The 14,233-nt window shown below is 54.8% G+C and overlaps 1 protein-coding gene across 3 annotated transcripts; it reads left to right on the top strand.

Moving 5' to 3' along the window:
• Window positions 1-2,851: 2,851 nt before the first annotated feature.
• On the top strand, window positions 2,852-13,772 carry TMEM275 (transmembrane protein 275). Of its 3 annotated transcripts, none has more exons than XM_067726019.1 (2): window positions 2,852-3,255; window positions 12,469-13,772. In XM_067726019.1, exon 2 carries the CDS (start codon window positions 12,557-12,559, stop codon window positions 13,088-13,090), a length of 534 nt encoding a protein of 177 aa, XP_067582120.1. In that variant the 5' UTR covers window positions 2,852-3,255; window positions 12,469-12,556; the 3' UTR covers window positions 13,091-13,772. The 3 variants fall into 3 exon arrangements, with proteins under 3 accessions (XP_067582120.1, XP_067582121.1, XP_067582122.1); XM_067726020.1 differs by lacking the exon at window positions 2,852-3,255 and adding an exon at window positions 3,470-4,625; XM_067726021.1 differs by lacking the exon at window positions 2,852-3,255 and adding an exon at window positions 4,648-4,981.
• Window positions 13,773-14,233: the final 461 nt, after the last annotated feature.

The raw sequence follows: 14,233 nt of genomic DNA, 5'->3' as shown, positions 1-14,233 counted from the left end.
CCTGGCCCTGGGCCTCAGGAGCTCACTGGCTGCATAGAGGGCCTGGACCAGACTCCCCTGAATATCAAAAGCTCCAGGCAGCTCCTCAGGAACGGGCCCTGAGCAGCAGTGAACCAGACAGCGGCATAGCCTAGAAAAACAAAATGGTCGCTGCCTTGACAGGAGCCCAGGTGACGCATGGGCCTGGAGGCTTCCAGGAGGAGGTGTCTCCTGAGCTGAGCCCTGTGCTGAGACTCTTGGGGTTTGACTCCACTATTTAAGGCTTTTCATGATCTGACTGCAAACAAGACCTCCAGCCTTCCTTTTCTCCCCACCCTCTCACTGCTCCTGAACCATCGAAACACGTTCCAGCTCCCAAGCCTTGGCCTGTGTTCTCCTGGATGCCCCCCACTCTGCTCCTCTCTGCCTATCAGATCCCCCATCCTTAAAGGCCTCCTTCCAAGTGTCCCCTTAACCACAATGCCCTCCTCATCCTCTTCCACCAGCCTCTGTCTCCCTCTTTCGACACCCTCCAGGCAGGTTGAAGTCTTCTTTTTCACAAAACAGTTACTAATCCTGTCTAAACCTACTGTCTATTGCCCTTTTCCAGTTACCATCAGGGTGCACAGTAAGTGCTCAATAAATGTTAAATGGCTTAAATTTAGTGGAAAAACAATTCCCTAGGCTTTCCCGGGAGAGCCACTTCAAGGCTCCACATGTGTACAGGGTTTGGAGCCAGGCTGTACAGGAAACATTGCTCCTCCCTCCACGCCACTCCTCATACACCTGCGACCTCAGGGGGAAGCAGACCTCTGTGGAGACATCTTCTCCATGTGGCCTCTGTCCTCGTTGGTGAGCAAAAGACAAGCTAGGAAGAGTCTCATTCTTCAAGAATCAGTGCAGATGACACCTCTTCTTGGAAGCCTCCCCTGACTTCTCTGTGCTCCCACAGCCCCAGGGCTCCCCTCCATCACAGCCCCCAGCACTCTGAGTGGCCTCTGTCTATTTCCCCCTCACGAGAGTGGGGGCGCTGAGGGCCAGGCACGTGGAAGGTACCCAGTGGATGTTGGAAAACCACACCAAAAGCAGGAGAGAGCACCCTATTGTACAGATGGGAAAGCTGAGGCCCTGCAGGAAAAGGAATCATCAAGTCCCATGGTGAGAGATTGTCCCAAACCTCGCATCCAGGCCTCTTCTCTCTCCCCACCCACGGCTCTACCCTCTGCTGCCCCCTGCACAGGCCCCAGGGACCAACTCCCTGACCACAGTGGGACAGACCTCCGTGGATAGAACAAATTTCACAAATGCTGCTGGGCTGGGGAGACCTTTGTTCCTCCAGCCCGAGGGAAGTCAGTGTCCCCCTCCTTGCATTTCCCTCCCGCCTGCTCCCTCTCCCTTCTCCTTTTCCTCAACATCATCGTCATCAACAATAACTCGGGCCTGGTTTCCTTGATCAGTAAGGAAATGCTTCCTCTGGTCCATCTTCATCCTCACCAGCAGCACCCCAAAGAGATGCCTAGAGGTGGATGGGGTGGAAGTGGGGAAGGTGGTGCCTGAGCTGTAGGGATTGTGGTCCCCCCCTTACCCACCATCAACCCTTCCCAGCCATGATCTCCCCCAGGCAGGGCTATGGTATCCCAGATGCCTGGCAGCGCCAGGCACAGAGCAGCGTTGGGCATCAGAGCGGATTAAATTAGGAAATGAACACGTGAAAAGGCAAGAGCTATGTCCTTTGGGGAAGAACTGGGTGGGGCTCCAAGGACCCTTGAAACTCTGGGAGTTCTCAAGGCCTGGGCCTGTTTCCTCTCTTTCCCCTGCCATGGGCTTCCTGAGAACTCCCTTCCCCCAGTCCAGGTGAGTGTCCAGATACGTCCTCCCCAACTGCATCTCTACCCCTGACCCCCACCCAACCCCTTCACCTGGTCCCAGTAGTGGCCCTGTGGAGACACGTGACTTCTCCCCATCCATGCTTTGGAAGAAGCTGAGGTTGGGCCAAGCAGGCAGGGGTGGTGCGGTGGGTAGTGTTAGGGGAAAGCGTCCTCTCCCCTCCGAGCAGGTCCGGAACCCTCCATTCAGTGGGGGGGTGGGGGGGTGGGGGTGGGGGGACAGAGACAGGTTATACGACAGCGGTCTGTTCAATAAATGAAATCAGTTCTATCCAATAGCCCTGTTCTGACCTCAACTGTGGATGTGACTAGCCAGCCTTGGGCTGGGTGCTGACACTATACCAAAGGTGGGGAGTCCAGGCAGCCCCCTGGAAGTCACATTCCCACTGGGCCAACCTGGAGGACTGACCAGGCTGGTCCTGGAGTCTAGGGATAAGACTCAGTACTGGTTCAGCAACCCCCCTCCCACCTCCAGGGCCTGGGCAAGAGACTGTGAGGCCTCGAGCCTCAGTTTCTTCATCTGCAGGTGGAAGATGAGTGGTCCCTCCCAGGCCACTGTCAGGATGAAGGCTGCCTGGCGCGTGGTTCACATCAGGGCGGATTTATGAATGGATGAGTGAATGAATGAAGGGGGGGTTGGAGATGCTCCTCCAGCTGAACTCCCCCAGGTCCTGGAAAATCAGCACCTCAGACTCCCACCCAGTCCTCGCCAACACAGTCCAGCCTGGAGGCAGGCCAAGCGCTCCCTCCCCGCTCCCACCCCCCGAAGAAACCCTTACAAATCCCACCAAATCTCACCAGGAGCTGTATAAGGGGCTCGTGGCCACACCTCTTTCTAGGATGCAGGATTTGTGGAGGGTGATTGGAGAAGGGTTGCTGAAAACAAGCCCCATCCCCGGAAAAATCTTCCTGCTCTCACCGCTCCATCCCCCTCCCATCTGCCCCCCAAGCCCCACCCCCGCCCAGGGTTGGGAATCCGCCAGAAACTGAAGACAGAGCCAGTGAGACCTACACCCCTCGCTCTAGAGTGAACGGCAATGTGTCCATCACGGACTCAGGAAGTCCAGACTGGAGAGTGTGTGGGCGGCCGGGAGTTCATTGCCAGGCGCTTAAAAAGCGTTAAAACCTAGAGGCGGGGAGGGGAGAAGGGCGGTGCGGAGCCGGAGCCAAAGAGAAGAGGAGACTTGGTGGGAACGCTGATCCGTGGGGGGTCAAAGGGAGCCGAGGGGCCGCAAGGAAGCTGAGATGGGCGCTCCGAACGGCACAGCCCACAGCCAGGGCCCTCCCGGCACCTCCGGGTCCCCGGGAGCTGCTCCCTGGAGCCCCTCTGCCCTCACGCCCCCGCCCACCCGCTAAGCCGGGGATCTGCAAGCCGCCAGCCGCCAGCCGGGTGAGTGAGGGGGGCCGGCCGCCGCTCCCCCCAGCACCCCCCTCCAAGTTGGCACCCCCCTGGCTGCCCTCCTCTCTAGGGATCCTTTCTCCCCTGGGGGTTCCCGGGGGCAGGACCAGCAGAGAAGTGTCCACTGGACCGGCTCAGGCAAGTGCAAGCTACAGGCGTTGGGGGAGGCTGGAGGGAGGGCAAGGGGATGAAAGGAGAAGGGAGACGATGGGGAGGGTAGCTTTAGGATTGGAGGAGATACTCTATATCCAGCCCTAAACCCCAGGGGAACTGAGTAGTGCCCAGACAAGAGGTCAAGCACCTGTAGCTTTGAGCACAGTTCTCTGAAAAGAGATGAGAACGACAGAGAGGGAAACAGGAGAAGGGGGACACACAGCATGGAGAGGCTGCCCTGGGCCCCTCTGCTTTACCCTGAGCCCTCCCCCGTCTTTAACTCAGTAAGAATCTGCCCTAGAATCCACCTCCAGTCCCCACCCAGCTGTCCACCACACCCTCCCAAGACCCAAAGTGAGGAGGGAATAGGGAGAAGTGGGCATAGAGCGACTTCAAAACCAAGAGACAGATAAAGGCAGGCCGCAGTGGCCCCTCTGACCTTAACCATTTGTCTAACCAATATTTCCTGGGCACCTGGGGAGACCCAGACACTCCAGTGGGGATGTGGGAGCTAACAAGGTGGATATAATCCTGGTCCTCAAGGAAGACCAGTGGGGGATACAGACCTGGACACAGCAGTTCCCCATCACCGAGGCAAAGGAAGGCTTCCTGAAGGAAGCGACGTCCCAGCTGCGCTCTGACGGTTGAGCTGGAGTTAGCCAGGTGAACGAAGAAGCAACAGGAGCAGCGTGGCCACCCGACCACACCTGGCGAGTTCTGCTCTCCGCTCCAGCAAAATCTAGAGGGCTGCCTGGAGGGAGCTGGGGCTGGGAGAGCCCAGGAGGGGTTTCAGCAGGGAGCGAAGGGGGAGGAGAGTGGAATGGGGTAGCAGTGAGTCTAGAGAGGAAGGGATGGGTTCTAGAGCCCTGGAGGGAAGAATCTGCAGGGCTGGTGACAGACTAGATTGGAAATGTGGCGGGGAGAGCCTGAGGGAGGAGGAGGTGCAAGGATGAAGCCAGGTTTCCGGCTGGGAGTCTGGGCTTTGTGGGAGAAGATGAAGTTTAATGGGCTTGTTTCTAAGAGGAAGAGAATGTTCCCAGGAGGGAGGGTTCAGGGGTCCAAAGCTGTGGAGAGGTCAAGTTAGCTAAGGACTGAACCGTCCTCACTGAATTCAGCACCGAGGAGGTGACTGGCGGCCTTGGAGCAAGCGCCTTCGGAGCGCGGTGGCACAGAAGCGCGACGGGAGTGGACTGACCTTTGAGAAGGAGGTACAGTAGGGAGCGCAGACAGTGCTCTCAGGATGCAGGCAGGTGTGGGGGAGGTGGGGGCTTTGTTTGGTTTCAAGCAGGAGAGGCTCGAGTGCCTCCAGGAGGTGCAGGCGCGGTGAGAAGGGCTGAGCACTGACTAGGAAGGGGGACGTTCCCCGGGATCCTTGAGGGCCTGAGTCACGCCAGAGACAGGGATGCACGAGGGCCCTGCTGTCCAGCTGGTGATTTTCTTTTCACCTACAAAGCTTAGCAGTTTGGGCACAAACGTGGAGGAGACAGAAAGCTGGACTGATGCAGGGTCGAGGCATCACTGGGCAGCTTTGGCAGAAGGACAAAGGAACAAGTTGCAAGACAAGGTAAACTGCAAGAGGGTAAGTGAAGTAAGGCAGTGGGGGTTCTCGGGTGGAAGCAGACAGAAGCAGAGGTGAGAGGCTCACGGAGACAATGTAGAGAGAGTTCCAGGATTGCATTAGGTCAGAGCACTGTTACAGCAAGAGGCTGCGGAGTCGTGGCGAAGAGCACAGATTTAAAAGACACACAGCCTCGGCCAGAATCCCAGCTCTGCCACATATTATCACCACGTCTGTGACCCTGGGCAGGTGATTCAACCTCTCTGAGCCTCTTTGTCCCCATCCCAAGCTGGAGATGGCAATAGCATCTATCTATATGGTTGTCATAGGGCTTAAGTGAGTTAATAATATAAAGGGCTTAAAACAGTGTTTGGCACATAGTAGGTGCTGTGCAGGTGTTTCTATAGTGGTCGCCATGGGGTTTAGTCAAGAGTAGGATGGCTGGGTTTCTCAGAGGTGGAAGGATTCAGGGTGATGACAGGGGTGGTGAGGTCCTTGGGGTGACAAGGGGGAGCATAGTTGGGGTGGAACGGAGGAACTGGGCGTTGGAAATGAGGAGCCAAGGAGCTAAGAGGGTGCAGGGTGGGGTGGTCGTGCGAAGGATGCTGAAGTCCCTCAGGGCACTTGGGCTGGAGGAGAAAGAGCGCCTCCCAAAGCCTTGGAAGGAGGTGGGCAGTTCCACTGCTGCCAATCTGCAGTCCACCTCCACGCTCCCAGGCAGAGAAGTCTCCAGAGGTCCCTCTGCTGGGCAACAGCTTCTTTCTACCACATAGGCAGGCAACTGAGAGGGTCTTTGTGTCTGGCTATGTGTTTGCAACTCTCAGTGTGTAATGCATCTGTGTGTGTGTTTCTGGATATGTCTGGCCACTGAGTGTACACGTGTGATGTGTGTGTGTGCACATGCACTCAGGGATGAGGATCATGGGGCCCAGGTGTCAGACGCAGCAGCTGGGAAGCCACACCTCCAGATTTCACTCTCTTCATTCTCTTGTTTCCAGCCTGGAGAATCTGGGTGAGCCTCGTGTGAGTGTGTGTGTGTGTGTGTGTGTGTGTGTGTGTGTGTGTGTGTGTGTGCGTGCGCGCGCGCGCGCGCGCGCACTCTCTCACATGTCTATTGCCTGGGCAGAAGTAGGGGAGCCGTGGGATTGGCTAGGGTGGGGGTTGTGGCAGCTTTGGGGGCTCCCAGGAGGCAGAATTCAGTTGGCAGAAGCTGAGAGCTTCCAGGGTAGTGAACAAGCTGGCACTGAGTAATGGTGATGTAGGAGGTTCCCTGAGGATGGGGGTGGAATGGAGGGTGGTGGATGGGGAGGCCAGGGGAGAGGGCTGGCCCAGAATTTCTGGGACTGAAGGGGAAAAGAGGGGCCAAAGCTAAGGAAAACAGAGGGGTTCACAGTGAGGGGAAAGAGCTCAGACTGAGCAAATGAGGGACTCAATCTCACATGGAAGACAGGGGGCTGGGACCAGTGCCTGATGCTTGGACCGAAGCCCCAGCCCCCTTGCCCAGAGGCTCCTGGGTCCTTGCAGCAGGAACCTGGGACCAGAAGGCCTGGAAACTGCCCCTGGTCAAGTAACTGCTCTAGAACAACACAGACATCCAAGATTCAGAGACTGGGTGGGTTAGGCTGACCTGAGGGGCTTCAGACGGAGACCCCCTCTCTAGGAGCTCTGCATCCACCTATGGAGGACCATCCTCCCTGGGCCCCAAGCTTGTTGATGATTGGCTGGATAGTAATAATCAATTACTAATTTTTAAAATAAATATCTCTATACCTTCCGTAAGCAGAAATTCTGGTGTAGCAGAAACAACATGGCTTTCAATCTGACAGAACTGGGTTCAAATCCCAGCTTTACCTATCACAACTGAGTAAACCAGGGAATGTTCTTCACCTCTCCCAGCCTCAGGTTCTCACTGTGAACTGGGTTCAGGATGGCAACAGCCCACGGGGTCATAGTAAAGATTAAATGTGTGAGTGCAGGGAAAGTGCTTAGCACAGAGTTGCTGTTCAACGTGAGTGCCCATCTCCCCAAAATCAGAGCTACCCCCCACCCCACCCCCACCCTGAACAGCAGAGCATCAGGTTACTTCTGCAGGCCAGGGTGAAGGGAATGATTTAATCCCAGCCCAAAGCAAAGAACAGCCATATTACAGGTAAGTGCACAGTTTTTTGAGATCTTTTGCTATATTGGCAGTAATTTCTGATTGGTTTCCATGTCCACCTTCACAAACCACCAGCAGCAGGAGGACAGATTCAGAGACAATAATCTGGTTAAACCTTTCCCTTTACATTCAGCAGCTGAGGCCCAGAGAGGGGCCCTGGCCCTCCCAAGTTGCCCAACCAGACCAGAGTCAAGAACCCTGGTTATCTGAGGCCCAGCCCCTTAGTGTCTGCCTCTGCCCCTAACTGCTTATGGCCTGGACTCCCAAATAGAGTCCACAAGGCCTCCCAGGCCAAGGCAGGGCAGGGGGGACTCTGGCTGCCTGACCAGGGTCATGCGCAGCTGAATGGCAATGGTCAGAGCCCTGGCTTTGTGGGAAAAGGCCAGGTTCTGGTCTGGCTTGGCCACAGACTCCCTCCATGAACTTCCTCACTCCTAGCCTCAGTGTCCCCCCTCTGCAGATGAAGGAATTGAACGAGATGATCTTTACAGGTTCAGCAGCTTGGGGTGCTCACTAAAGAGAAGGTTCCAATTCTAAAACTCAAGATTCAGAGCAATGACCTTCCCTCCTGCTCAGGAAATGGGGTTGAAGACTGGCCTTGGGATGAGGTAGAAAGGGTTTGAAGGGATATTTGAAGGGATAGCAATAGCACCAACTCGGAGGGTCCTGCTTCTGAAATTAAATACTCCATCCTAGAAGTGACGAATGTCACAATCCATTGGCCAGAACTAGTCACACAGCCCCACCTAATCACAAATTGGCCAGAAAGTGCAATCATAACATGTGTTCAGAAGACGGGAGTACCAGAAAGATTTAGTGAACAGCACCAATGACACCCAGAGCACTCACTACAAAACAGTATCCACCAGCCCCAGCTGGAGGGCCACAGTGCACCAGATGGAAATGGTGCTGCGGACTGAATTAATTGCAATAGCTGAACGACCTCAACACCTCACCCCTGCGTGCTCCAGGTCCCAATCAACCAGGATGGAGGCAACTTCAGGAATCAGCCCTTAGCCTGTTCTCTGCCTGGGGTGGAGACTCTGGGAGCAGTCTGTCTTCCAGAGTCAGTTCTGCCTCCCAGGAGCAGGTAAGGATCACTTGTTGGCAGTTAGCCCCTGGAAGCTCAGCCCTTGGGCAGGTATTTGCTTTAGTTGAACTGAGTGTGGTAAGCCAAGGAAGGAGCAAAGTGAGTTTACCTTCCTTAAGAGACACACAGAACACACCCTGTCCTCCTCTGCTGTTGATATTTGAGCAGCATAAGTACTGATTACAGGAGCTTATCCACAGAAGCCTCTGCCCTGTGCTTCTGTCATTCAACAAGCACTTAGCAAACCTAGCGCTATACTGGGTTGAGAACTCAGGCTTTGGTGTCAAGACACCAGTTGTCAAATCCTGGCACCACCACTGCCACTCAATGGTCTTGGGAAACTTGAATCTTTCTGTGCCTCAATATCCTCATATACAAAATGGGGATATGACAATAATACTTAATCTCATGCTGTGAAAATTAAATTAGATGTTATTGCAAAGTGCTCAACATAACACAACTAACCTGGTTAGCAATCTGAAAGTGCTAATTTCAGATTCTCATATAGACTTGTTTATGGCTAAGAAAGACTAGCTTGTATCAGACCAACTCACTCACTGAGGGTAACTAAAAAGGCTGGATTAAACATTTAAGAAATCTGTTTAAAGGCATGGGAGAGCTACCAAGGCAGTAAGGACCTGAGGGGCCAAGATCTTGGAAAGAAGAGAAATAATATTTTATTTCACTCTTTCCCTTAAGGCATTTTCCAGTTTGTAGGGGGCAGTGGCCATGGATTTAGGAAGTCAAAATTGGAATTTAGGGCTTAAAAAGTGGAAAGGCCCTGTTAAACACCTCCAGCTTTTAGTTGGGGGCCCCAAAAGGCTATCCTCTGCAAGTACTGGTTAACCAGATATAGACCAGACCCAGGAAGACTGAAACACAGCTCCCAGTCAGTGCAGTCCCAGATTGGGCCTGTCCCTTCTTCAGCTGCATGTCAGAAGCAAAAGTAAATCTTCTCTAAAGGAAGATAACATCATCCAGGACCTCAAGCTATCTCTACAATGTTGGGCGTTTAAAAAAAAAGTGATCTGGCATTACGGGAGATAAGACTTAATGACCCCAAACCAAAAGCAATAAAACAGACAATAAAAACAAGAGATCCAGATGTTGGAGTTTTCAGACATGGACTTCAAAGAGTTTAATATGTTCAAGAAAATACATAAGAGGGAGTTTTTCAGAAGAAAACTGAAATCTATGAAAAAGAATCAAGTGGCAATACTAGAACTGAAAAGTTATAACAACTGAAATTAAGAACTGAATAGATGGATTTTACAGCAGAGAAGACACAGGTGAAGAGAGGATTAGTGAACTGGATGACAGATTGGTAGAAAAATAGCCAGAGAGAACCAGGTCGGGGTGGGGGGGGGAGGGCTAGAAAATATAGAATAGAGTATAAGAGATGTGTGGGACAATGTCAAATGGTTGAACATGTATGCAATTAGGTTTCCAGAAGGAGAGAAGAGAGAGAATAGAGGGAAAGATAATGGCTGAAAATTTTCCAAAAGAGGCAAAAATCAAGCCACAGATTGTAGAAGCATCAGGAAGCCCACAAAGGATAAATACAAAGAAAATCTCACCTTGGCACATCATAGTAAAACTGCCAAAACCCAAAGATAAAGAGTCTTCTCTATAAGGAAAAAGAAAGGAGAGCCTTGGATCCTCCAGCCACCTAGGCCTCCCCCCGCCACCCCCCGACCCTTGTCCAGTGTCAGCTTTCAGGAGTCTGCTGTGAGATAAGGTGAAAGGCCACACACTATCCCTTCCATCAGCCTCAGACAGAGCCTTCCCCATAGGAAGGACAATGTCAGATAATGATGAGGTACAGAAGGGGTGAAATTTGGGAATCTCACAGCACCTCCTGAGGGCAGCAGGAAGAAAGTGTTGGGATTTATCTCCACATCAACACCAAGGGGATCAAACCCTTCTCTTTAAAATGAAGCACGATTGCATACGTTGTGAACTAGACCATGTGTTCTCTGATTCTGGTCTTCCTTTCAGTCCAGCCACTAGACCCAGATCAACTTCCCTCTCTGAGCCTCCATTTCCTCAGTTGTAAGATGTGGCTGTTAATAAGTATCAAGCAGGTGTATCATTCGGTGATGTCATGCATGTGAAGCTGCTTTAAAAATTGTACCCCTTCAGTGGTTGCTATTGCTGCCTGGCAGAACCGACAGCTGCAGATCAAAGATGGTTCGCAGGGCTTCCCTGGGGGCACAGTGGTTGAGAGGCCACCTGCCGACGCAGGGGACACGGGTTCGTGCCCCGGTCCGGGAAGATCCCACATGCCGCGGAGCAGCTGGGCCCGTGAGCCATGGTCGCTGAGCCTGCGCATCCGGAGCCTGTGCTCCGCAACGGGAGAGGCCACAACAGTGAGAGGCCCGCGTACCGCAAAAAAACAACAACAACAACAACAACAAAAAAAGATGGTTCATGCAAATATGGCGCTTCCTGAGGAATCTGTGGTCGGTAGATGCCCTCAAGGGTCAACACATGCTTTCTTCACCAGGATTTTGGGATTTCTGAATTCCTGCCAGCTTACTGTGTCAGCCAGGAGCTTCTCGCTGGAGTTGCAGGACAGCTGTCACCTCCCCTGGTGCCACCTCCCACTGTGATGCCCGGGGAGGAAGCCCTGGAGTCCTCACATTGGGCAGGCCCGGAGGTGGCCTCCAGACCTTCTGACCTGCTTGGGCCAAGCTGATTCCTACCTGTGTCCAGAGTGACAACCTAAGCTGCCCCTCCCCAGCACTAGTCCTCGTTTTCACACACCCCATCATCAAATTCTCTCCAACTCCTCTGTGTACAGGCTTTGGACTCGGGAAGGATAATTCAGGGCCCGTCCCTGAGGCACTTCCATCTGAGGGACAGACTAACTGTTCTGTTTCCAAACTTGACATGACTGACCCCCCCAGATCTGAGACCTTAGAGCCCCTTCTTTATCAGGCACCACTGACATGAGTAACATGGAAATCTCACTATGTCCTGCACTGTTCTAAGCACTTGATTTAGCTTACAGCATTTAGTTATCACCACACCCTATCAGATAGGTTCTCTTATTAGCCCCACATTACAGGTGTTAACACTGAAGCATAGAGAGTTAGGCCACTTGTCCAGGTCATGCTCCGTTACTCATCCAGCATGCTCCGTGCCAACCAGTAGTCCCATCTAATTACTCCCCTCCCACCCCAACTCAGAGCCCTTTTCTGACACTTTTTCACAATTCTAACACAGCTCCATGGCTATGATCTCATCCTTCGAGGGCCTTAATACCTGTGATTTCATGTTATAGAGCAGAATTCTCAAATAGAAGTCTTAAACTCCCCAGACTCTGATGACATTACCCTTGCTTCTGTACACATTCCCAGAATTATAGAATCCAGTGATAGATCCCACAACCAGATACAATGAGAAAATCCTAGAAAGGGATCCTAGTACCCAGTGATTGGGCTTTTGAGTCCAGGTTCAACACTAGACTCCTGGGGGATGCGATGGGGGTAGGAGTGGAATCTAATAGAATGCCCAGTCTGGGAAGGACCCGGGGCCTTGGGTCTGCTCCAGCCCAACCCATGTAGGGACTGTCTCTTCTCACTGACCATCTAAAACTTCAAGAGCTCCTCACTCTCATGTGGTCATTCACTCCAGGGCCTCATCTGATATTCGGGAAAGTTAATGTCATTGCTATGCCTATCAGAACCTGGGGTGGTGGCCCCCAGGCCAGGCAGCAGGTCATGAGGTCCCGGTCCCGGATACTGGGTAAATCGCTAGATCTCTCAGCACTTCAGTTTCCTCTTCTGGACGAGCTGGGGCTAGACCAGATGATTTCTAGGGCCTCTAACACTCAAGGGAGGAAGCTAAGTCCCAAGAGCTGCCACCTGGCCTCTGATTAGAACTACTGATCATGATTATCACGGTGCCGAGGACTTTCCACCTATTTACTCACTTAATTAGCCCAAGAAGGCTTTCTGGAGGAGAGGAGGTGGAGGACTGGTGTCTGTCTGGAGGACATAAGGAAGTGGGGAGGGAGGGAAGATGGCAAGATTAGCCACGAGGAACTCCAGGGACCTGGTGGGATAAGGGAGTCCTCCCATGGGGGGTGAGCTGTTGCTTCCCAAAGGCAGAGGCAGAGACAGGGGCTGGCCAAGATGGCATGGCCTCTGCACTCCCAGGCACTGAACATAGCCACAGAACGGAGAGTGGGGTTGGAAGCCCAGATGCCCAGCTGACCTCTCCCTTGATCTGTGCCCACAGGACTACTGTGAGCTGAGCCCCTGACATGTGGGCTGGCCGGGGCCGGCGGCAGGAGGGAGCTGGATGAGTGCCCGGAGTCCCCAGGCCGATGCCGCCCCCGGAGAAGAGCCAGGGCCCCCCAGCCCGGGCGCCCGCGGGCCGCGCTCAAGGCCGGCTGCCCGGCCCGCCGTCCCCGGCGCTGTTCTGCGCCTGCGGCCTGTGCGTGCTGCTGGCGGGCGTGAACGTGACGCTGGTGGGCGCCTTCGCTTCCTTCGTCCCGGGGCACAACGCGCCGCTCATCTTGGGGCCGGCGCTGCTCGTGCTGGCGCTCGGCTTCTTCGCGGCCTGCTGCGTGTGTAGCCGCCGCCGCGGGCCCGCGCCCCGTTCGCGCTCGACGGCGGCCGCGGGTCCCTGCCAGGGCGGGGGCGGCGGGCGGGTGGCGCTGGAGATGGAGAGCAGCGAGCGCACGGCGCAGGACACCACGGCCGTGCAGCTCAGCCCCGCCGCCTCGGCCGCGTCGTCCGGCCGCTCAAGCCCCAGCCCCGGCCCCTTCACCCTGGATGCCCCCGCGCCCGCAGCCCTCTACGCGCCGCGCGCCGATGGGGTCCGGCTCGACCTGCCCCGGGAGGGCGTCGCCCCCTAGCCTCCCGGGTCCCCGGCCCTGACTCCCCTGTCCCGGTTCCCTCCCATCAGTGCCATTAGGAAAAAAGAGAGGGAGGAGGAGAGACAAGAAAAAGAAAACTTTCATACGGGTCCGGTGCTGGGCACAGGTGGCCTCCTCTGTCCCATCTCTGGAACTTCCGGGAGAGGGAGGGGGGAGTGTGAGGATGGTGTCCAGGCACGGCCCTCAAAGGGTGGGGTCTGCTGGGCCCTAGTTTACCTCACTCCCCAGACGTCTGGAAACCGGGCTGCTGGTCCTTCCCTTCCTGGGCACTGTGAGCAGAGCCACTCTGAGGGGCTCTCAGCAAGGCCCGCGCCCCCAGGGGGTGGGTGGAAGAGGGGGAGAAAGGATGGGTTCAGCCTGGGCTGTCTCCTGTCCCCGCCTGCTGAGAAAGGCTGCCCGACCCCCTTCTGTCCCTCCCCGCCCTCCTTGTCTCTACCCCAACATGACCTTTTGGGATTAATGGGGGCAGGATCTGATTTGAGCCAGATCATCCCTAAGATAGAGCTGTGTTGAGCACACTCCACCCCTTCTGCCCGACTAGAGCAGGGGGAGCTGAGCTGGGGGCCGACAGGGAGGAGTGGTGAGGGGGCTCCTCCCACCCTGAAGGTCTCGGTGTGCACCGCACTGTGTATTCCCGCTGTACCTCCCTCGCTCCTTAATAAATCACCTTTGGAGTCGTCCTCTGCCCTTGTGCAGCGCAGGAGGGAGGAGCTGACTGCGGGGCCTCTGACCCAGCACCCTGGAGTCTTCGGTCCCCCCACCCTGCGGCGGAGTGCTTCATCATCCCAGCACCAGCCCCCCTTGGAGACCTGGAAGGGAGCCCCAGGGAGAGGAGTGTGTGACTGTGAACAAAAGACTGAGACTGTGGGTGCCTGTGAACATCTGTGGAAACAGGGTGTCGGATAGGGGGCTGGATGAGTATATGAGTGTGACTGTGGGTGAGACAGCCCGGCTACGTTATGAGATGGGGAGTGTGGGAGTATTTTGGGTGACACTGTCTGACATCACACCTGTGTGGGAGCGTGTGTGTGTGTTAGTGGTTGAGGGCTCGGTCACCCAGCAGGGATGGTGAGGCAAGAAGGGCTCCCCAGGTCTTGCAAAGCCTACACCTTTCTCCTGGCC

The sequence above is a fragment of the Pseudorca crassidens genome, chromosome 2 (assembly GCF_039906515.1).
Source record: "Pseudorca crassidens isolate mPseCra1 chromosome 2, mPseCra1.hap1, whole genome shotgun sequence".
Lineage (NCBI taxonomy): Eukaryota > Metazoa > Chordata > Mammalia > Artiodactyla > Delphinidae > Pseudorca > Pseudorca crassidens.
This window is presented reverse-complemented; position numbering and strand designations above follow the sequence as displayed.